Consider the following 24,373-nt stretch of genomic DNA (forward strand, 5'->3'; position numbering starts at 1 on the left):
ACATGATGCATGGGTACTATGGACGCTTCCTTAGGTGGAGAAGGATAGTCCAGGAGCTCAAACATTTCAGCCCTGGGCTCATCCTCCACAACCACCGGGGAAGGGGATGGCCGTAGACATCTCCAGGACAAAGGCCGCAAAAGACAGACTCTCGGGAGGAGAAAGCTGCCTTTCAGGGGAGGGAGTGGGATCAGAAGGAAGGCCATCAGACTCCTCGTCAGAGAAATATCTGATGTCCTCCTCCTCCTCCCACGAGGCCTCACCATCGGTATCAGACACAAGTTCATGAACCTGTGTCTGAAGCCGTGCCCAGCTCGACTCCGTGGAAACACGGCCACGGTGGGAGCGTCGAGAGGTAGACTCCCTCGCCAGCACCGGCGAAGCTCCCTCCGCCGACGTCGTCGGGGAGCCTTCCTGGGAGGCGACTGCAGTCGGTACCGCAAGTGGCACCAATGTCGGAGACCTCACCCCAGGCAAGGGGCCAGCCGGCGCCTCACTCGACGGTACCGGTGGCGCAAGCACCCCCGGTACCGGAGGGGAAGGGCGCAACAGCTCTCCCAGGATCTCTGGGAGAACGGCCTGGAGACTCTCGTGCAGAGCGGCTGTGGAGAAAGACATGGAAGCCGATGCAGGCGTTGAGGTCAGAGTCTGTTCCGGGCGTGGAGGCTGTTCCGGGCTGTCCAAGGTGGAGCGCATCGACACCTCCTGAACAGAGGGTGAGCGGTCCTCCCGGTGCCGATGCATACTGGGTGCCGACTCCCTCGGCGACCCAGAGCTCTCGGTACTGATGCGGGAAGGTGACCGGTGTCGATGCTTCTTTGATTTTTTCAAACGAAGCATGTCACCGGAACTTCCCGGTACCGACGAGGAGGACGTAGAAACCAGCCGTCGCTTCCTCGGGGCCGAGGCCGAAGAAGGTCAGTCTCGGGGGGGGCTGTACCGCAGGAGCCCTCAGGGTAGGGGGAGACCCACCCGAAGGCTCACCGCCACCAGCAGGGGAATGGACAGCCCTCACCTGCACTCCAGTCGAAGCACCACCGTCCAACGACATCAGCACTAGTGGAGGTCCCGGTACCACCGACGCCGACGCAGCCTTTCGATGTCTCGGTACCGACGATGCAGAGGGTCGATGCCTCGATGCAGTCGATGCCGAGGTCGAAGGTCTTGAAGCTGTCGACGTCGATGCACTCAATGCCCCCGATGCAGTTGTCGATGAAGAGCCCGAGAACAACACGTTCACTGGGCCAATCTCGCTACCTGAGTCCTTTTCTGTAAAAGGGCGCAAAGACTACAGGCCTGTGGGCGGTGCCCAGCCCCCAGACACTGAAGACACGACGCGAGATTACCCGGGCGCACTGGGTGCACTTCTTGAAGCCGCTGGGAGACTTCGATGACATGGGCGGGAAAATCACGCCGGCGAAATCAAAATTCGTAATGGTGATATAGGCACCAAAAATAGGGAGAGAAAAAAACCCGTACCGAGGCCTCAAAACAGGCCTACCTCGAAAGCGAAAGGAAACTTACGCGAGGCAAAAGCTGGAAGCACGGGAAAGGGGTAAAGACCGTAAAGGTCCTCTTTTTTTTTTTTTCAGCGAAAATCGCGAAGACGTGCGAGGGTCAACTTTGAGGGGCGCGAAACACGACCGTCCCGAGCGCGGACAAAAGAAGACTGACAAACACGAGCCGGGTCGGGCGGGAAGACGGCCGCACATGCGCGGTGCGCATCGGCGCGCGAGGACTAGCAAAGGCCTTTGCTAGTAAAGTTTTCCGATTGGAGGGGCTGCCGTGGACGTCACCCATCAGTGAGAACAAGCAGCCTGCTTGTCCTCGGAGAAAATTTCAAACATAGTTGTTATTACCATGCAATAATTGTTGTAGATCATGTACAATGTTATAATCTACACCAGGCACAATATCACAACGATGTTCAGATTCAACATTTTCATTGTCCATAAAATAAATTTGTAGAAATTTATGCTTTTCATTAGGTAATGATGATCCTGCTCTGTGATAAATCTGGCCTTTAAAATTGAAAGTAGGCATAAAACCACCTTCTTTGATTTCATGTGCCCCAAATGAGGTCATTTGAAAACATGAGTTGTATTTTCTAATGTTTTCCAGAAAATGCATTGCAGTTGGTGTACCACCATTGGATAAGGATTTTAGTGGTTCTGGAGGTGCATTTAGTAAAAGGAGCCTTACTTTACCCTCCTGAGCAACACATACCAGGGGATTCTGCCTTACATTTTAGTGCACAACATGATTTGCAGACAATGGTCATTTTGCCAATACTCAATTAAGGAGACTCTTCATATTTATTCATTGAATTGTAAGAAAAAGCTGCCCCTTGTAAATTTGACTTTGTTAATAGTCTTCTAGTGGCTTCTCTTTTACGATTACTTTCTAAACACTGAACACTTCGCTGTCTGGTCTCTTGGGCTCTAATAGCAACTTATGTTTGTCTTTGGTACTGAAGTCTTATTTCATTTTCTTGTTGATTTTCAATACTCATTTAAGCTTGCCTTTCCCTTTGGTGCTCAAGTCGCCTTTGATTTTCAACTGACGTTTCATCAACTCTTAGTTTAGCCTGCCTTTTTCGCTGATCTGCAAGCCGTATTTCATTTTCCATTGTAGTTTCAACTGCCCTGGATAGAAAACAAACTATTTAGTATCTGGATCCATGACTGGCACAAAAACTATGGCCTGTTTTAAATATATTCTACTTTAAGTGAGCCTTAAACATTGACAGTAATGAGGGGTGTGTGAAAATGGATGAGTGGGGGTGTACTGCTGAGAGTGAGTGTGAAGGGGTAGGTTAGAATGGGGGAGTATGAGTGTGTGCTACTGAGTTGTACTGTTGAGGGTGAGTGTGAATAGGGGTGTGCTACTGAGGGGAGTGAGAATGTGCAAGTGGGGATGTACTATTGAGGGGGGTATGAGAATGAGTGTGAATGGGGGTGTGGTACTAAGGGTATTTAAGAATGGGTGAGTGGGGGTGTACTGCTGAGGGGTGAGAATGAATGAGTGGGGGTGTACTGCTGAAGAGGGTGTGAGTGGGGGTGTTTTACTGAGGGGGGTGTGAGAACGGGTGACTGTTTTGCTGAGGGGGGTGTGAGAACAGGTGTGAGTGTTTTGCTGAGGGGTGTGTGAGAAAGGCTGAGTGGGAATGTGCTATTCTGTGGTGTGTGAGTGGGGGTGTACTGCTAAGGGGTGAGTGTGCGTGGGGTGGTGTGCTACTCTGGGGGGTGTGAGAATGGGTGAGTGTCAGTAGGAGTGTGATTGGGGTTGTTTTGTTGAGGAGTGTGTAAGAACGGGTGAGTGTGCATGGGGTGTTTTTCTTAGTGCTGTATTAAAATGGGTGAGTGTGAATGGGGGGGGGGGGGGGGGTGCGAGAATGTGCGACACTGACACCGAGTTTAATACTCCCTTAAATCAGAAAACGTGGAGACTGGATCCCTACCTAGCACTATTTTTCCAATAAATTTGTTTAGGTTGATTTTCTTGATTAGTTTATTTATTTTATTTATTTGTAGCATTTGTATCCCACATTTTCCCACCAATTTGCAGGCTCAATGTGGCTTACATTTGCCGTAATGGCAATTGCCATTTCCGGATAGCAGAGTTACAAATGGTATTGCGTTAAGGTGCTTACATACATGGTTGCAAACATGGAGCATAACATATATGGAATAGATCATGGTCTATATATATATATATATAACGTGCATACATACATGGTAAAGAAGAGAAAAGTTGTGGTAGTGCATGAAGGCTCCTGAGTAGTAGATTGGTTAGTAACATGCATAAGGTCATCGACTAAAGAGAGTCCCTATTCCGCATAAGGTTTAAGTGAATTGCTTAATCATTAATATCATAGAGGTTAATCAGTCATATGTTAAGAGTTCGGTTTTGTGTAGATCGTGTATAGTTTCGTTATTTAGTATTAGGATGGATGCTTAAGGTATGCCTTCTTGAAAAGATCTGTTTTCAGTAGTCTTCAGAAGATGATTAGATCTTGCATTGTTTTTATGGCCTTCAGTAGTGCGTTCCATAGCTGCGTGCAGACGTATGAGAAGCTGGTTGCGTAAGTGGATTTATACTTTAGTCCTTTGCAGTTAGGAAAATGGAGATTGAGGAATGTGCTTAATCTCCGATGATACTACTTTCAATTTAACACTAACAGGTATCTCCTATTCTACTATCTACTAACGACACATTGTAAGCCACATTGAGCCTACAAAGAGGTGGGAAAATGTGGGATACAAATGCAATAAAAAAATAAATAAATGATCTTTTTGCATTCCTAATAGGCAAGACTATAAGGTCTGACATGTAGGTCGGAGCTTCTCCGTGGATGATTTTGTGGACCAGGGTGCAGACTTTGAATGCAATACGTTCTTTTAGTGGGAGCCAGTGGGTAGTTTTTCTCTTAGGGGTTTGGCACTTTCGTATTTCGCTTTCCCAAATATGAGTCTGGCTGCTGTGTTTTGAGCGGTTTGAAGCTTAATGATTTGTTCTTTGCATCCGGCATAAATGGCATTGCAGTAGTCTAGATGACTGAGCCCCATTGATTGTACTAGGCTGCGGAATACTTCCCTTGGGAAGAAAGGTTTGATTCTTTTGAGTTTCCACATTGAGTAGAACATTTTCTTTGCTGTGTTTTACGCATGATTTTCAAATGTGTTGGTTGTTTCTTTCAATCTAGCAAGTGCCTGTCATTTGGCTTTCACCATTTTCCTGTCAAAACACAGCCTTCTTTTAAAGGATATATTGAAATTCAGTTTCCCACTCTTTTCGAGGAGCATTCCCCTGGCGGGGTAGTCAATTCATGCACATACGTACACTTCCCAGCCTGACCTCAATTCTTTCTCCCTACCCTGTTCCCAGCAGTCTCTCTGAATCTCTCTCGGGAAGAGAGTATTACAGAATGAGAGAGGAACAATTGCACAGCTGCCGTCTGTGTTTCTCCCCACCGATCTCTGAGCACTCACCCTGTCCCAAGCAGTTTGTTGCTTAGCGACAGCAAGAAAGAACTTTCCGACCTGCAACCTATTCATTTAATGGATGGATAAATTGCTCTCTCTCCCCTGAGTGTCCCCGTAAAAAGAATCACTTCAAACTACACAATAACCTTGGCACTGGCAGGCAGAGTCTGCATGCTGGGTTTGGTGGCCATAGCTCTTCAGGGGCCGGAGGAATTTGGACACAGACAAACAAACACACGCGTCTGCTTTATATATATATATATATAGATAGATAGATAGATAGATAGATAGATAGATAGATAGATAGATAGATAGAGAGAGAGAGAGAGAGAGAAATGGATTTGCACATATCTCTGCCTCATGGAAGTGATTCTTCCAGTGTCTGAAGCAGAAAAAACATGACACACAGGAATAGATAGATGAGAAACCTGCGCTCTTCCACCTTAGCCTCATAGCGACTGACTAGTGGCTTAATGATCTGGTAAACTTACACAACAAAGTACTGTGGGAACTTGCTTGTTTATAAAGGCTTGAAAACACATTTAAACAAAGCACTTTACAATATAGAATATGACAATTATATTACATTAGAACCATGCAATCAGTTGTGTGAATTAGCATACAGGTCTCTGAACCTGGCCAGAAATGAGTTAAGAACATAAAAAAATGTGTTAAAACTTTGTTTCAATCTTAGTTAACCTTCCCATATAAGATGAAATCTTTGCAACATACATTTTTTTTGTATTTTAATGGTAAATGTGCTTTGCTAATATGGCAGTATTTTTCATTCCATTTTTGGTAGGTAGAGGGCATTATGGTGACTTAGGTCTAAGTCGGAAGAATGTAATTTGCCTTAAATGTTTGTCGGTTATTCCTGTGATGGGTTTTAAAGAGCAGTAAGTATTTTTAACTTTATGTTTAAATATGTTTTATTGAAGTCACCAAAACAAGAATGTGTAACCAGCAAGAACACACTCATATATAAGTCAACAATAACATGAACAAGCACATTAATGTGACTACAACAAAGGATTTTGTAAAGTATTCCCCCCAACCAACCATCTGTCCCTCCCATCCTATTATAACCCCAAGTATCCCATAGGCTCTATAACCATGGAATCTGCAGCTTGCAATTAGTTCAAAAATTACATCTCCAAAGTATTCAAAAAGGTGGAACACACTCTCATCAACAAGGTGTTCAGGTATGCCTGCAATACTTTAAGAAAACATTTTTTTGCTATGGGATCTATTTTTTAACTTTAAATGTGTTTTAATTAATGCTCGCTCTGTCAGGAACAAAACGTCACTTTTGTTTGATTTTACTAGGGACAATGCCATAGATTTGATGTGTATAACCGAGTCCTGGCTTTTACCCAAGAATTTGTAACTATTAAATTCATTATGCACTCCATACTACTATGTGTATTCTCAATCACGAAAATATGAAAAAGGAAGTGGTTTAGTACTTATCTCTAGGGATACTCTGAGATTCATAAGCAGGAATTGCATGATTTAGATGATATTGAAATTTTATTCTTAACTTCTTCTAGCTTGAATGTTGTACTATGTTACTGTGAACCAGGTACTCTTTATAGAGATTACTCTGCTTTGATTGTAGTATTAGTTGATTTAAATCTACTACCTTGTAAGTCTATACTCTATTAGCTGATTTTAACCTGCATGTTGATCAATGTGGAAATAATCCAATTGTAGAGAATGTTCTTCACTCAATAAAATCTTTAGGGTGGAAACAGTTTACTCACACTACTACTCACGTCCATGATCATATTCTGGATTTAGTGTTTACTGACACAGATTATTTAACCGATAGAGCTGGGAATGATCAGATTTTGCAGACTCAAGATTATAGATTAGAAATGTTGATTTCACATCTGACATCTGTCAGTAAACACTAAATCCAGAATATGATCATGGACATGAGTAGTAGTATGAGGAAAGGCTAAAGAGGTTAGGGCTCTTCAGCTTGGAAAAGAGACGGATGAGGGGAAATAGGATTGAGGTCTACAAAATCCTGAGTGGTGTAGAATGAGTAGAAGTAAATCTATTTTTTACTCATTCCAAAAGTACAAAGACTAGGGGACACTCGAGGAAGTTACATGGAAATACTTTTAAAACAAATAGAAGGAAATATTTTTTTTCATGCAACGAATAATTAAGCTCTGGAACTCTTTGCCGGTGGTAACAGCGGTTAGTGTATCTGGGTTTAAAAAGGATTTGGACAAATTCCTGGAGGAATTGAGACAGACATCGGAAGCAACTGCTTGCTTTGGGATTTATAGTATGGAGTGTTCCCACAATTTGGATTTCTGTCAGGTACTTGTGACCTGACTTGGCCACTGTTTCAAAAACAGGATACTGGGCTAGATGGACCATTGGTCTGATCCAGTATGGCTACTCTTAGGTCCGCTCCATGTAGTAGGCCAATGCTCTCTTGCAATCCAAGGTGTGCAAGCTGCTTTCACCAGGATGGGCGTGAGGTCGGGAAAAGAAAGTTGACAAGACAATCAACTGTTTCAGATGGAACTCTGACACCACCTTCAGCAGGAACTTAGGGTGAGTGTGGAGGACTACTCTGTTGGGATGAACCTTAGCATAAGGTGCATCCACCACTAAGGCTGAAGCTCACTGACTCTATGAGCTGAAGTAACAGCCACCAAGAAAACGACCTTCCAGGTCAAGTACTTCAGATGGTAGGAATTCAGTGGCTTGAAAAGAGCATTCATCAGCTGGGTGAGAATGACACTGAGATCCCATGACACTGGTGGATGTCTGACAGGGGGATTTGACAAAAGCAAACCTCTCATGAAGCGAACAACTAGAGGCTGTCCAGAGATGGGCTTACCTTCTACATGCTGATGATAAGCAATAATTGCACCAAGGTAAACTCTAACAGAGTTGCTCTTGAAACTGGATTCTGATAGGTGCAGAAGATATTCAAGCAGGGTCTGTGTAGGGCAAGCAAGGGGGTCTAGGGCCTTGCTCTCATACCAGAATGCAAACCTCTACCATTTGAACAAATAGCACCTCTTAGTGGAGTCAGCAAGAACTGGGAGACACCCTCCAAAAGACCCAAGGAAGTGAATTCTGGGCTCTCAACATCCAAGCTGTAAGAGCCAGACTGGAGGCGGGATGTAGAAGAGACCCATCGTTCTGAGTGATGAGGGTCAGAAAACACGCCAATCTCCACGGTTCTTCAGGATAACTCCAGAAGAAGAGGGAACCATATCTGCCGCAGACAGTGCAACATGATCAGAATCATGGTTTTGCAGTCTTGCTCCAGTTTCAAAAAAGTTTTCCCCACTAGATGTATGGGAGGATACACATACAGAAGACCTGTCCCCCAATTGAGGAGGAAGGCATCTGACATTAGTCTGTCGTGCACCTGAACCCTGGAACAGAACTGAGGGACCTTGTGGTTGAGCTGAGTGGCAAAAAGATCGACCAAGGGGTACAATCGAAAGATCTTGCGGGCTACGCCCATATTGAGAGACCACTCGTGCAGCTGCATTATCCTGCTCAGCCTGTCGGCCAGGGCACTGTTTGTGCCTACCAGATAAGTGGCTTAAAGGAACATATCGTGTTGGCGAGCCCAATGCCACATCCGGACGGCCTCCTGACACAGAGGGTGTGATCCGGTGCCCCCCTGCTTGTTGGTGTAATACATTGCAACCCGATTGTCTGTTTGACTGAGTACAATTTGATGAGATCTCTGAAAGCCTGTCCAGTGCTCCAGATCACCAAGAGTTCAAGGAGTGTGATCTAAAGATTTGTTTCCTGGGTAGACCAAACACCTTGGGTGTGAAGCCCATCTACATGAGCCCCCCCCCCCCCCCCCCCCGCGCCACTAGAGATGCATCCATCATCAGCACTTTTTGTGGATGAGGAATTCGGAATGGAAGTCCCAGAGTCAAACTGGATCGAATGGTCCACCACTGAAGAGAGCGTGAAAGCTCCGAAGACTCAGATGACATCTTCCAGGCTCATCGTAGCTTGATATCACTGAGAAGCCAGAGTCCGATGGGCTGATCTCATGTGAAGATGTGTCATGGGTGTAACATATACTGTGGAAGCCATATGGCCCAACAATCTCAACATCTGCCGAGTTGTGACCTGCTGAGAGGCTCAAATCTTGGAAGAGAGTGCGACGAGTGACAAGGTAGACTCGAACCTGTTTATCAAGCAGGGCTCCTATGAATTCCAGTTGCTGGACACGGCAAAGATGGGACTTGGGGTAGTTTAAAATGAACCCTAGTAGCTCGAGCACCCGAATATTCATTCACATGGACACCTGAGCCTCATCTAAACAGGTGTTTTTCACCAGCCAATTGTTGAGATACAGGAACACATGGACTCCCAGTCTGCGTAGTGATGCTGCAACTACTGCTAGACATTTGATGAAGACCCTGGGAGTTGATGCAAGGCCAAAAGGCAACACACGGTACTGAAAGTGATGTGCTCCCAGCTGAAATTGAAGATACTTCCAGTGGGATGGAAGTATTGGAATACGAATTTAAAAAATGATCAAAAATATGATTAAAAAATAATAAAAAATTTACATTTATGGAAAAAACTTTTTTCAATAAATGTGAGTTTTTTGATTATTTTATCTCTTTATTTTTCAGTTCTAGTAAGTCCTCCTGAAGACGCTATTCATAGCGAAACATGGTCCATGTTGAGGACAAAAAATTTTTCAGCATTTGAACTTGAAGATAATAGTCACGTTGGGTGAAAGGGAGGTGTCACGATGCAAAAAAGTGTTGCATAGCTCCAAAACTGACTCACTGAATTTAGTACTCCATGAATGGTGGCAAAAAATTAATTTAAATCACATACCATGTAAAATGAGTTTATCTTGTTGGGCAGACTGGATGGACCGTACAGGTCTTTATCTGCCGTCATTTACTATGTTACTATAGGTATATATGTTAAATAAACACGCAGAACAACCATCCACAGCATGAGAACAAGTCCACCATTTCAAGTTAAGTGTGAATTTTACTTCTATAAGTTTAAAAATTTAGTGAATTGTAAAGTATATAAATACACAACAGACGGTTAAAGCAATTCAAAAGTAAATAATGGTAGGGAGGAAGGACCTCAGTGCAATGACAGGTGGATGGTGACATTATGGATCAGATGAGTTTGGTCATATGTAATTACTGAGCACATTTCACTAATTTATTATGAAAATTAATAATCGTAAGTTTGTCACAAGCTAGATAATAAACAGTAATTCAGGTTTCTTTTAAAAATGAGGAGTTAAAATTTAATGCGAAGAAATGCAGAGTGATGCACTTGGGGTGCAGAAACCCAAAAGAGAGATACCAGATAGGAGGGGACAGATTAGTAAGCTCGACTCAGGAGACACCTTGGAGTGTTGGCGTCCGAGGATCTGAAGGTGAAGAAACAATGTGACAAGGTGATGGCCATGGCCAGAAGAATGCTAGGCTGCATAGAGAGGGGTATAACCAGCAGAAAAAAGAAGGTGTTGATGCCCCTCTACAAGTCGTTGGTGAGGCCCCACTTGGAGTATTGGGTTCACTTTTGGAGGCCGTATCTTGCTAAAGATGTAAAATGACTGGAAGCGGTGCAAAGAAAACCTACAAAACTGGTATAGGATTTGCGCTGCAAACCATACGAGGAGAGACTTGCAGACCTAAACAGGTATACCTTGAAGGAAAGGAGAACCAGGGGTGGCATGTGTCACGCTCCTCACCTGTGCGCCCTGCTCGCTCCTCTCGCTTCTCACCTCCGTGATGCGGAGCGGCGGCCATCTTGGCCAAGCCGCCGCTCTGACTACTGCACCCCTCGCCCCTGCCTGTGAGCGGTGGCCATCGTGGCTGCACCGGCACACTAACCCAGCGCTGCTCCCACAGGTTGGAGTGCCAGCCATCTTGGCGGCCCCGGCGCTCCAAGTATAGTCTGGATTCTCTCCTTCCAGGTGCGGGGCCCAGGACCTTGGGAACACTAGCTCCACCTCCTGCCACCCAGACCTGCCGCTTACAACTTGACGCCGCCTCCCCAGCTGGTTAGCCCCTAGCTCCGCCTCCTGCCACCCAGATTGGCCCCTTACAACCTGGCTCCGCCTCCTCCAGCTGGCTAGCCTATCAGGAATCTTCCCTGCCAGCTGATTCCTTTTGTCCCTGATGGTGGGGGCTACTTTCGGAACAGCTGTGCTTCACTTCATTGCCTCGGCTTCTACTTTGGTAGATCTGGCTGTGTTACTGTGAGACTTGTCTACTCTCTACTTGCTGCCTGACCTGACCTCTGCTTGGAACCCGACTACTCTTTGCTTGCTGCCTGACCTGACCTCTGCTTGGAATCCTGACTACTCTTTGCTTGCTGCCTGACCTGACCTCTGCTTGGAACCAGACTACTCTCTGCTTGCTGCCTGACCTGACCGCTGCTGGAATCCCGACTACTCTCTGCCTGTTGCCGGACTTTACCTCTGCTGGAATCTCGACTACTCTCTGCTTGCTACCTGCCCGCTGCTGGAATCCCGACTACTCTCTGCCTGCTGCCTGACCAGACCTCTGCTTAGAATCCCGACTACTCTTTGCTTGCTGCCTGACCTGACCTCTGCTGGAATTCCGACTACTCTCTGCTTGCTATCTGACCTGACCGCTGCTGGAATCCCAACTACTCTCTGCCTGCTGCCGGACTTTACCACTGCTAGAATCCCGACTACTCTCTGCTTGCTGCCTGACCTGACCTCTGCTAGAATTCTGATTACTACCTGCTCACTTCGTGACCTGACTACTACCGGTACCCAGACTCCCTACTGTTGGCTTCTGCTTGCCTTGGCTCGCTACTTGAACTCTGATCTCTCTCCGCCTGTTGTCAGCTGCCATCTGGCCCCTGTTCGTATCCTGAAGCCCTGTCGGCTGCCTGCACCAGGAGGCTCAACCTCCAGGGAACGGCAGTCATTACAGGTGAAGTCTTGGGGTTGTTCGGCTGCCCTACAGAGTGCAGGTATGAGTCTTCGCCCCGTTGTTCTGTCTGGGCACAAGGACTCACGACCATGACAACATGATTCAGACGTTCAACTATTTGAAAGGTATTAATCTGCAAACAAACCTTTTCCGGAGACAGAAAGGCAGTAGAACTAGATGACATGAAGTGAGGTTGAAAAGGGGCAGACTCAGGAGTAATGTCAGGAAGTATTTTTTCACAGAAAGGGTGGTGGATTCATGGAATGCCCTTCCGGGGGAGGTGGTAGGAATGAAAATGGTAATGGAATTCAAACATGCGTGGGATAAACACAAAGGAATCCTGTTTAGAAGGAATGGATTCACGGAACCTTAGCAAAGATTGGGTAGCAACACCGGTAACTGGGAGGCAAAACCAGTGCTGGGCAGACTTCTACAGTCTGTGCCCTGATCATGACTGAATAGATATGATTGGGCTGGAGTGTAAATTTTAAGGGGCTTCGACATTAGCTTCAGAACTTTTAGTAAAAGAACAGTGCTGGGCAGACTTCTACGGTCTATGCCCTGAGAATGGCAAGGATAAATCAAACTCAGGTATATATATAATATATATAAAGTATCACATACCATGTAAAATGAGTTTATCTTGTTGGGCAGACTGGATGGACCATACAGGTCTTTATCTGCCATCATTTACTATGTTTCTATATGTAAAAGACAATCCATAAATTCAATGAAATAACTTTTCCTGAGAGAAACTGGTTACCAGAACTCTTGAGGTTGTTAAGCAACTGGTTAAACAAAGCTCATTTCAAAATTTGGAATTATCATCTTTTCCAAATCCAAGCTCAATTAAAGAAATGCTTACAAAATGTTTTTATGCTGGTAAAAATGAATTTCAGAACACTGCAAAAAGTCCTGAGGGATTTTCTATATAGTGTGAATAACAAATCCAAGGTTTTAAAAAAAATCTATTGGTGCAGCGTCAGGGAAAGAATGGGAGGGCTGACAGAGAACCTAATGGTGTGGTGACACTTCTCAGCAGTAATTAAGCAGTAAGGAGAAAGATGCATAGCAATAAGCACATCTTCTGCTGACAAACTCAAGTTTCAGAAATACAAGCACTGAAGGAGACATGCTGGCCCAGAAAGCAGCCTCTTATTATAATGTAAGTGCTACTTTGGAGCAAAAGTGTTGAAAGATCATATAGAGTGATACATCAGGAGTTCTCAGTGGGGCAGAAATGCGTAGGGTGGGACAGTGCTGAGCACCCTGGGAACACAGCAGCCACTTAGACATGCATATTTTATTATCAACTGCCTGAATCACTCCATGCTGTGTAATCGCACAATAGCTCAACAAGCAGGCTGAGTGAAGGTCTCATACTATGTAACTGAAAGTGTTACCAAAGCAAAAATCTAATTATTATACCCTGGTGAAAAAAAAAATCATCTGACTAACCTCTTCTCTATCTCTTACCAGGCAACCCCACAACTACATTTTTTAAGACAAGTTCATAAGCAGTGTAGAAAAAAACTTTATATAATAAAATTGAATGAAATAATACACTTAGGAGTTATATTTATATATAATACGCATGCCGGAATTCTGCGCCAAAAAAAATCAACATTCTGCGCACAAAACTGGCAAATTCTGCAAGTTTGTTTGTCACAATTTAAACATTTTTGCTACTTATCCAGAATTTCAGTACAATCCAATATTTTCATTAGAACTAATTATTATCCAGAATTTCATTAAATTTTACTACTGAAAACAAAGAGCCTTCAAGTTTCTCTCACTTAGTCATTGCCTTCTAGGAGAAAGTATCAAATTGTACATTGAAAAACTTGTCTGCGGAATAACTGGAGGCAGCATTTATACAACTAAAAAAACTGGACCCTTGTTATGGTCAGCATAACTTCTATAAAACTTGGATCTAGTTTTTTTTTAGTTCACATTGAGCGTAGACTAGCCTGAATCTGTTGATCTGAGAATAGCAGCCAATCGGGTGACAAACGCATAGGCCACCTTGTTGCATCAGAGGTGGAATGATCCACTGCAGTGGAACATCCTCCTTGTACATGAGAACTCCGAGGGAAAGAGTCTAGGAGATGGTGCTTGCCCGCAGCAGACCTTGACAGAAGAGGCATTAATGGGAAATTATATATATATATATATATATATATATATATATATATATATATATATATATATATATATAATATATATATTTTTTTTTTTTTTTTTTTTTTTAGGATATGAGACAGTACTACTAGCTACTATTAAAGACAGTTTACACTCAGTGTGAACTAAAAAAAAAAAATCAAGTTTTGTAAAATATACTGACCATAACAGGGATCCAGTTTTTTTTGGGGGGGTGGGGGGGGGGGGGGGGTAGGGGGTGGGGGGGGGAGGGTGAGGGTTTGATTCACAACATAGAATCTCAGTACAATCCACTATTCTCTTTTTTTTTGTCATGCCGGAAGTAGTGTGCACTGAGGGTGGGAACTACCGCTGGGCTTCTGCAGTAGCACGGCGGTACTTCTGATCTGGCGTGTGACAACGCTGCGGTAGCTCTACCGTGGCATTGTAAAAGGGTCCAAAAGACCACTGGCATTTTTTTAGTAGACACCCAAGGTAGCTGCAGGCTTCCTATGAGGTGCTGGGGTGGGGGTGGGGACAAAGATTCCTCCCTATTCCCATCCCCGTCTCCTCTCTATCCCCCACAGTCAAATTTATTGTTTTCTTCCCCACTAATCCCTGTTCAAAGCTTAAAGGAATATTTTCAGCTCCCTCCACACAGAAATGTATTTTTCCAGTCCCCCTGCATCCACACACCATGTTTTTTTCCCAGCCCCCTGCATCCATACCATACTTTCCCCCCAGCCCCCCCTGCACCCACACCATGGTTTATCACCCATCCCCTTACATCCATATCATGTTTTTTTTCTAGCACCCTGAATCCACATCATATTTCCCACCCCCCCCCCCTGCATCCACACACAATATGCCCTCCACCCACTCTCACACAAACTACATCGGTCCTCTTCAGAGAAGGAAAGAACCTCACTCTTTCCTGCCCTGCTGCAGCTGCTCTGCACCGATACCACCGCTTCATCCAAATGGCCGTGGAGACTTCATGCGGCAGCTTCAAGAGACTTCTGCCTGACGTCTCGGGGGCCATTTTGAAGAAGTGCGCTGCCCAGAGAGCAGTAATAGTGGGTGGGCAAGAAACAGTGGGGTTCTTTCCTGCCGCTAAAGAGGCCACCAGACCACCAGGGCAGATGAAGGGAGGTCCAGGGAGAGACACCAAGGGTCAAAGTGGGAAGGAGTGGAGGGGTCAGCCGAAGACGTGTCTTTTACTGCTAGAGGGACAGGCTACAAAAAAAAAAGTCCCTGTTGACATTTCCGCGCTGACATGCCATTTTGTTAAAAAAAAAATCCTCATTACCATCTCTCAGCCACAGATGAGCAACATCTACAGTTTTCTTTCCCTCTGAGTGCTGCAATGGACCTCCCCCTTATACAGCATAAATGGAGGCAGTCCCACAACGTGCATCCCAACTCCCGATTGGCCCAAATGGCCAGATAGCCAGGATTCTGCGCGAAAAAAGCTGAATCCTGCATTCCCAGGGAATTCTGCTCAAATTCTTCGCTTTCTGGCAGGAGTAATATAAGATACAGCATCTGGACTTTGATGGTTCTGATTCTTTTTGTAATGTTTTAATCTTTTGAAGTCTATCAAAATAGTTACCACTCCATGTCAAACACACTACTGACACATTTTTCTACTGAATAGCACAACATTCCCCTAAGCTTCCAGTTTCTGTGATCAGCGATAACAGAGACACAAAAAAAATAATTCCTTAACTAAGCAAACATGCATCACTATCACCAGGGGCAAACTGCTACCTTTTGCACATGAAACACAAAGGACACAGAAAAATCATATATTATTTTATTTATTCCTAACATTTATACCCCACATTAGCCCAAAATAGACTCAACCTCAATGTGGTTTACAAACAAACAATAAAGTGAATAAAACATAATGTACAGAATATAACACAAATTACAATAACTTCAAGAAGCAAATTAATACATGTGCAGTAAGTAACCAGGGATTTAGACTATCTCAAGGACAAACAAATAATTAAGGATGGATAGGTGAGAGTATAATTAGACAGGACTGGATGGGAAACGAGATTAAGAAAAGGGTGTGGGTAAAATTCAAATACAGTTCTTTGTATTCAGAAAGGTCAGACTGAAGAAATATGTTTTTAGACGACTTCTAAAAGCTAGGTAATCATCTGTAAATTTGATTGATTTAGGAAGAGAATTCCAAATTTTGGTGCCTTGATAGGAGAAATTAGCAGAGTGAATTGCTTTATATATCACGTTCTTACAGATAGGGAAATGTAAGACAAGATATTCTCTAGATGATGAACCAGCATTACGAGGGGGTAATTCAATAAGATTATTCATATAGGATGAGGCCAAACAGGATTTGGTGAATGAAAATGCATAATTTGAAAGATATGTTTCAATACTTTTTATTAGACAAAGTTGCAAACCATATTATACAAGCAACCAAACACTATCAACATAAACTACATGTGTCCACTTCCAGGTACACGTACAGTATCTCTATGTCTCTACAATTGTCTCATATCTTCCCCCCCCCCCCCCCCCCATTAGGTTAGGTACGTTGTTCGCGTACAGTTGGGTAAGATCATTTGTAATCAGTACTCCCAAGTATTTAAACTTCTCTGTTTCCCAAGCTAGGTTCAAGCTCCCCTTCCATCTATCCTTGTCTTCCCTTAGGACTGCTAATGCTGTGGATTTCTGTAGATTCAAAGTAAATCCAGAGTGGTTACCATACAGCGCAATCTCACGCAATAAAATAGGTACCGGACAGTCTGGATCCTGAAGTATTACTAGTAAATCATCAGCAAAAGCTAGTGTCTTTACCATGTGCTCTCCCATGTCCACTCCACGTATTCCGCCCGCCCGTTTTAAATTTCTGAACAGTGGTTCCAGTGTTATTATAAACAGCAGGGGCGAGAGCGGGCAGCCCTGACATGTGCCTCGATGAATAGGGAATTCAGTGCTACGGACCCCATTAACTATCACCCACGCCCTCACCTCTTTGTACAAGGTCCCTATAGCCTCCCGAAACCAGCCTTGTACGCCCATATGTCCCAGCACCCCGAACATGAATTCCCAATCCACTTTATCAAAAGCCTTTTCGGCATCTAGGCTTAATATCAATGCTGGGGTGCTGGTCATTTTGCACTGTGTCATTGCCAAGAGCAACTTCTGTATGTTCCCCCCCCCCCCCCCCCCGCTTGCCATTGCCTAACAAATCCTACCTGTTCCTCCCCAATCATCCGGGGCAGCACCGGAGCTAACCGGTTCGCTAATATTTTAGCTAATATTTTTTGATCTACATTTATTAGTGAGATGGGTCAGTAGGAATCCGCACAGTCCCCAGGTCTCCCTGGCTTTGGGATCAACGAGATTAGTGCTATGTTTTCACCGCGTGGGAGCTCTCCCTGGCTGATAGTTCGACTATAATAGGCTTGCAACGCCCCAATCACCGTCTCCGGGAGAAGCTTGTAGTATTCCCCGGAAAATCTGTCAGGCCCAGGGGCCGAGTGTAGTTTAAGGCCCTTAATCACTACTTGAATTTCTAATTTGAAAGATATTCTCTCTCTTATTAGTAACCAATGTAGCTCCTCATATGAAAGAGGAGTGGCTTTGGCGAAGCAAGAAGATCTACATATAAGACGAGCAGCGGCATTTTGAGCTGTTTGTAATTTTTTCAGAAGACCACCTTTAAGTCCAGCATAGATGGAATTGCAATAGTTGAATTTGGGAAGGACAAGGGATTGAACCAAAATATGAAACACAAGATTCAGAGAAAAATGACCTCAATCTCTTTAGCTTCCAAAGTGATTGAAAGACAGCTATCATAAGAACATAAGCATTGCCGTACTGAGACATCTTGTCTCCAGCAGTGGCCAATCCAGGTCACAAGTACCTGGCAAGATCCCAAAACAGTACAATACATTTTATGCTGCTTATTAGCAGTGGATTTTCCCCAAGTCCATTTTAATGATGGCTTTTCTTTTAGAAAGCAAACCAAACCTTTTTTAAACCTCGCTAAGCTAACTGCTTTTATTACATTCTCTGGCAACAAATTCCAAAGTTTAATTACACATTAACAAGGGGATGATCAGAAGCAAACGCCAGCGCTAGTGGCTGTTAGCGCCATACTAGCGCCGGCGTTTGCTAACGCCCCATGATTTATTAACCTTTATGAAGAGATTCATACAAGTTAAATACTGTCAGCAACATTATGTTTAATTGCCTATGAGGCTCATTTTCAAAGCACTTAGCCTCCCAAAGTTCCATAGAAACCTATGGAACTTAGCCTCCCAAAGTGCTTTGAAAATATGCCTCTATATGTGGTTGGCATGATGGCACACTAACTATAACCTGCACAGAGTGGCGGTTGCAGCTCTGGCTGCCTTGTTCAGCAGACTGGATACATTTGTGCAGGTCTTTTCTGCCGTCATTTACTGTGGTATGCTTGCATTAACAATTACGGTGTTGTATTCAATAGCTTTCAAGCACAAGGTCTTACACATTTGAATATCCATCAGTAGTCTGATCTGTGTTCTTGGGAAGGTGCAAGGAATGAACTCAGTCAGACCTAGCTTTAAATATTGTATTTGTACCTTCAATAAAACTTTTCACCCATACCACCAGTCTCTCCTCCTCACCCCTTAGTGACCTGCTATCGTTGTCAGAACCTTGTAAACACTAAATAATTCATTCAGCTAACAGAGAAAATAAATGTGCTGGTTGAGGGAACAAATGCACCCATGTCACAACTGCCAAACCATTAGAAATCTAAGTCATCAAACTCTCATGATTAGTACTTCATCACTGCATTCAAGACCATTCACCAACTTAAAAAAAAAAAAAAAAAAAGGGAAAGTTGCTCATGCTTGCAGTCATAACATTTATCCAACCACAGGGAAACCTAGCAGCTGTTTACAATTTTATGAAGCATGATAGAACATGATCCATTTTCATCCTTTTTATTCCTTATCCTCTGACCTGAAGGAAGGATGCGTTGGAAAAAAAAAACACACTCATGGGAGAGGGAAAGGACATTTTCCCAGGCTCAGTTCGGAGACAAACTTAACAGAAAGGTGCCAAAAAGCAACCAAATATTCATTTCATTGGAACATGCAAGAGTAAACAAGAATGTATCATTTTCAGCGTTGTTTAGTGGAAAAAGTAGTATAGTGTTATTATTTATTTCAAGGGAATTTTTCCACACCCTATTGGTTGGATACTATTTTGTAGGGGTTTTTTTTGAGAATGACGTCCCAGTCCCATACACAGTCTTGGAAGACTGGTCATGGTTTTTCATCTGAGCATGTAACGGATACTTTAAAAGGAATGTCACTTTTACAGATGGATGCCTCCTCGAGTACATCCATATCATGGATTTCAATGTTTAACACCATGAAAAGATTAGTCAAAGCCGAATTACAAAGTGCTACTTTGATTGAATATTGCAAGAAGGAGTTAATTCCTAGGGCTTTGAGGATCAACAAAGAACCCAAATTATTTCAGGATGATAAAAATTTTTTAGAACAATGGGCTGGCATCCTGAATAAGTGCTCTCTAGATTTAATGGTGCTCATTGTAGACAAAACTACAGAAGTTGCGAACACCATTAGATCAGAAGTTGACAAAATCTGTGATGGACTTAAAGCTAAGGAAACCATTGACTCATGTCAAAGACAGTACAATGATATCAAATATAAGATTGAACAATTTCGGATGGACATTCAGAAACTGAAAATTAAAAAATTACACAGAGATGAAAAAGATTATGAGGCAAAGACAGTTTATCCATGGTTAGAAACTAATACAGTGGGTGGAGCCGTTCCATTTGATGAAGATGAGCGGAGTATTTCTGACAGTAGTTCCTCAGGGTCAGATCAAGCTTTTTTAGGCAGAGGACGAGGTACCCGCGGAAGGAGTCGACAAGGTAGAGGAGGGAGGCGGAGAGGAGCATTCCAAGAGCCCCAGCAGGTAGAGCGCCCGTTGACGCGGTCCAGACAGCAGTAAATGAAATCGCTATAGTGAATTTATCATCATATACACTGACAGAAGCAGAGTGTCGACTGCTGTCCCAGGGCCTATTCTTTGTCCCACCTGTTTTCATGATTCATTTCAACTGAGAATTGAGCTAGAAAAGTTCCTAAGAAAATTGCAATTGAAGATCCATTTTTTTAATGCAGAAGAAGGATTTACTGATATCTCTGTGGTGAAACGTAGATCTAAATGGTCTCCCCCTGGACCCATGGATCCGCTTCTAGAATCATTTCGATATTTGATTTTGCAAGATTTTGATAAAATCGCTAAAAATACAGTCAAGTTTAAGAAGTTCAATCTAACACTCGAAGAACATAAAGCATTTATCTCCCTCAAGTCGAGGTCAGAGATAGTCATTAGGAGGGCGGATAAAGGGGGAGCTATTGTGATTTTAGACACAGATAAATATAATGCTGAGATACTCAGACAACTTCACAATCCCATAGACTATGTGGCATTAGCTACAGATCCTACTAGTGAGTTGCAATATCATATTTTTCATATAACTAGCAAAGCGTATGCAGATGGTATATTGACTCAAAAGGAATATAATTTTTTGAATACTCATCCTAAAATTCCAGTAATATACATCTTACCTAAGATCCACAAGACGTTAGTTGATCCGCCAGGAAGACCAATTATTTCTAGTAGAGGCTCTGTATTAGACCGCTTTCTATGTTTGTTGACTGTTTTTTACAACCATTTGTCATAGAAGGAGAATCGTACTTAAAGGATATGACAGAGTTCCTCCAGAAATTAGAAGCTAATAGCCATTTAGCAGAGAAATCTTTGATGGCAACTTTAGACGTCACTTCATTATACACAGTTATTCCACAAGATGAGGCTCTTGAGGTGTTAAAAGTTTTTCTAGATAAAAGAAGATCCAGTAGAGTTACTACCTCGTTTATTGTATCTCTAGCTACGCTAGCCATGAAAAAGAATTACTTTCAATTCAAAGATACCATCTTTCAGCAGACATCAGGTGTCGCGATGAGGGCTACGATGGCTCCCTCAGTAGCAGATTTATTCACGAGAGCATTTGAACTGAAATATGTCTATACTTCACATGCATATGATAAGATCGGTTTATGGGTAAGATACATTGACGATATCTTTTTATTGTGGAATGGAGATATCAACACATTAACTCAATTTGTAGCAGATTTAAACCAATGTCATCCACGCATCCAGTTCATGATGCATGCAGATCCAGTAAGTATTTCATTTCTTGATGTTCAAGTCCAGAATACCGGCAAAAATTTTAAGACTACAGTTTTTCATAAGACAACAGATAGGAATACATTTCTAGCTTATCATCCCAGCACACTTAAGAACAGTTTACCCTTTTCACAGTTTTTAAGATATCAAAGGGTCTATTCCGATGATCAAGAATTTCGACGTCAGTCTAAGGATTTGACAGCCAGATTACTTCAACGGGGATACCCTAAACGAATTGTGCATACAGCATACCGTAGAGCAAAATTTAATCATAGAGAATTGCTTCTAACACCGAGAGTTACTTCTACAAGCGTTGATGAAGATGTTTTTACTTTTGTGACACAATATACTGCAAGTACACCTCAGGTGGTCAGAAGTATAAAGAAATATTGGCCTTTAATTCAATCTCATTCTATTTTTCGAGATTCCCGTGTACGAGTAGCATATAGCAGAAGTAAAAATCTTAAAGAATCTTTATGTCCTGCAGTGCTCCCCAGCGAAGATTTGAGTCAGGCATCGAATGTGCAAGGGCATTTTAAGTGTGGTAACTGTAGTTTCTGTGACATTATGGACGAAACTAACATTTTTGTCAATCCAGTTGATCACAAAATATATAAGTTAACGTCATTGTCAACATGTACGACTGAGAATGTAATTTATACTTTGAGATGTCCGTGCAATAAAATCTACGTAGGACAGACATCTCGTAAGTTAACTACATGGTTAACTGAGCACAGAAGTGCGATACATATTGAAAAAATAGGTTCGCTATTGGTTATGCATTGTAAAGAGAAGCTTCATGAATTTAAAGATGTAAAATGTGTCATTTTGCAAATAGTGCGGAGGTCTCCAAGAGGAGGAGATTTCCGACGTATGTTGCTACAACTTGAGCAGAAATGGATCTATTGACTGCATTCCTTGGAACCTGAAGGGCTCAACTCCAGAATTGAATGGTGCCATTTCTTTTAAGTTACTGCGAGTGTTGATATGTATTTAAAGCTCCCGATAATGCGCTACTTTGATTGGCTGATCGATTGCATGGCGTCTGACGTCATGTATTATAAATCGGAGCCATTTTGAAGGAAGTACAATGTAGAGCACTGGAGATTATCGCTAGAGCGTTTTTTTAAGTGAGGGGGCGAGTTTGTTAAAGATCAGTATATTATTATTTGATAACTGTAGTGATGAATAATTTGAATTTCTTTTGCATTGTCAGAGGACTAGCGCTACCAAAGCCCTGAAGCAGTTTTTTTCGAAACGCTGGCCACCATTGGCTAGGAGCGTCTGAAGAATAGAATTCAAAGTCCTCTAGTGTAAAAGATAAGTGCTCATTTTGCATCAAGTTCTAATATATTGTGAAGCAACAATTTGATGAAAATTCAAACTTTGTCACGATAGTTATTTTCATAAATTATTCATATGCGTTAGCGAGCAATGAATATGATATTTTGGAGGTTTTTTTTTTTAGAGCCAATGATGAACAGAAGATCAGATTAAGATCCGTTTTAGCTCCAATAGACGGCTAGATTGTCTAGGAGCTCTGTGAGGCTCTTTTTCCTCCATAGTAAATTTGAACTATATTTGAAGAAAATACTGATTTTTTTTGTATCATTTTCAGCATTGTTTAGTGAAAAAAGTAGTATAGTGTTATTATTTAAACAAGAATGGACACAGACACAATGCCATTGGGTGATGGGGCAACAACATTTTTAGATATAGTATAACATTGTGCTTTTATACTTGTTCCACGAAAGACTATACTGAAATGCTAAGGCCCACCTCAGAAGTTGGAATATAATTTTTCTTCTCTAGTGCAACCAAACATTATTACACTGTTGAGGTGATAGAAAGCACCACATTAAGCCTTTTCACCTTATTCCTGACTTCCCAAAGGCTGCTTATTGCTTTTGGTACAGCTCAGATATTGTAATGAAACTTAGCATTATGATGAGAAACACTTATACTTGAAATAAAAGAGAAAGGATTCAGTAAAGTGGCAGCACCTATCAAATGCATATCTCATACAGAAAGAAAATGCATTCATGACACCTAACCAAGCTAAAGGAGGGGGGGGGGGGGGGAGGGCATTTCTCAAAAGTTAATTAGAAGAAAAGGGCCTTACCTTTTGAAGACTGGTTGGATTTAGTTGTGTTTTATCTATTATTTTCACAGCAACCTAAAAAAAAATATTTTCCATCACCAATACATTTCAAATCCAATGGAAATTTGAATATGAGGTTTTTAAGAGAAAAAAAAACATGCAACACATATCTTTTAATATAACATTAAAAAATATTTTTGTCCAGAACAAGCACAAATATAAAGAATATAAAGGAAGTGAAGTAAGAAAGCATTTGTTTGTACAAATCAACACAGATATTCTCTACATTTAACATGCAGTTATCAGATGTTGCCATGATCACTTAGGCCCTCGCACTGACTCAAACCCAAGAATGCATCAGCACATGAGAAAAGGGTTGCAGTCACCATCATAGACTCAAAAGCTGAAAGTGAAAATTTAGTCGTACCTGTTAACTTCCTTTCCTTGAGTCCTGCCATACTAATCTGAATAAATAGGTTGTGTTAATTTTCTACCAGCAAATGGAGGCAGAGATACTGATTTTCCCAGTGACATGACCAGTACGTAGGCTGCTGTCTTCTGGAAACCATCACAAACTCCAAACATATGTTCTACTCAAAAACTAAAGAGAACTAGTATCTCAAATAGGAAAAACACTGCATGAAGATCTAGAAAAATAGGAAGGAAAAGCCTCAAAGAGCTCCTGGTCTAATGACCTCTAGAGCTGTAATGATCAAAATGATCTGCTCTTCATCATTGGCAAAAACCTTCCATTTACTATAGTGTCCAAAATAAATAATGCCCATAAGTGTCCAAATTAAAGAGTGTAAAAGTCTCTACACATTCTAGCAAACATCACACTTATCTTTAAGGACTTCCTGCGAGCCAACTTCTCATTAGAATAAAATCACCAGGACAAATGATGGCCAGCGTTTCACATTGCAGCTTCAGGGTCCACA

At 42.6% G+C, this 24,373-nt stretch overlaps 1 protein-coding gene across 6 annotated transcripts in view; it reads right to left on the reverse strand.

Annotated features, from left to right (window-relative positions):
- Positions 1-24,373, reverse strand: part of MARK1 (microtubule affinity regulating kinase 1) — a 251,751-nt gene that overhangs the window by 146,742 nt on the left and 80,636 nt on the right. For all 6 annotated transcript variants that reach the window (XM_030196008.1, XM_030196005.1, XM_030196007.1 and 3 more), the window contains exon 3: positions 23,457-23,510. In XM_030196008.1, the coding sequence (XP_030051868.1) occupies positions 23,457-23,510 (54 nt within the window). The remainder of the gene's footprint in view (positions 1-23,456; positions 23,511-24,373) is intronic.

This window comes from Microcaecilia unicolor, chromosome 3 (genome assembly GCF_901765095.1).
Source record: "Microcaecilia unicolor chromosome 3, aMicUni1.1, whole genome shotgun sequence".
Lineage (NCBI taxonomy): Eukaryota > Metazoa > Chordata > Amphibia > Gymnophiona > Siphonopidae > Microcaecilia > Microcaecilia unicolor.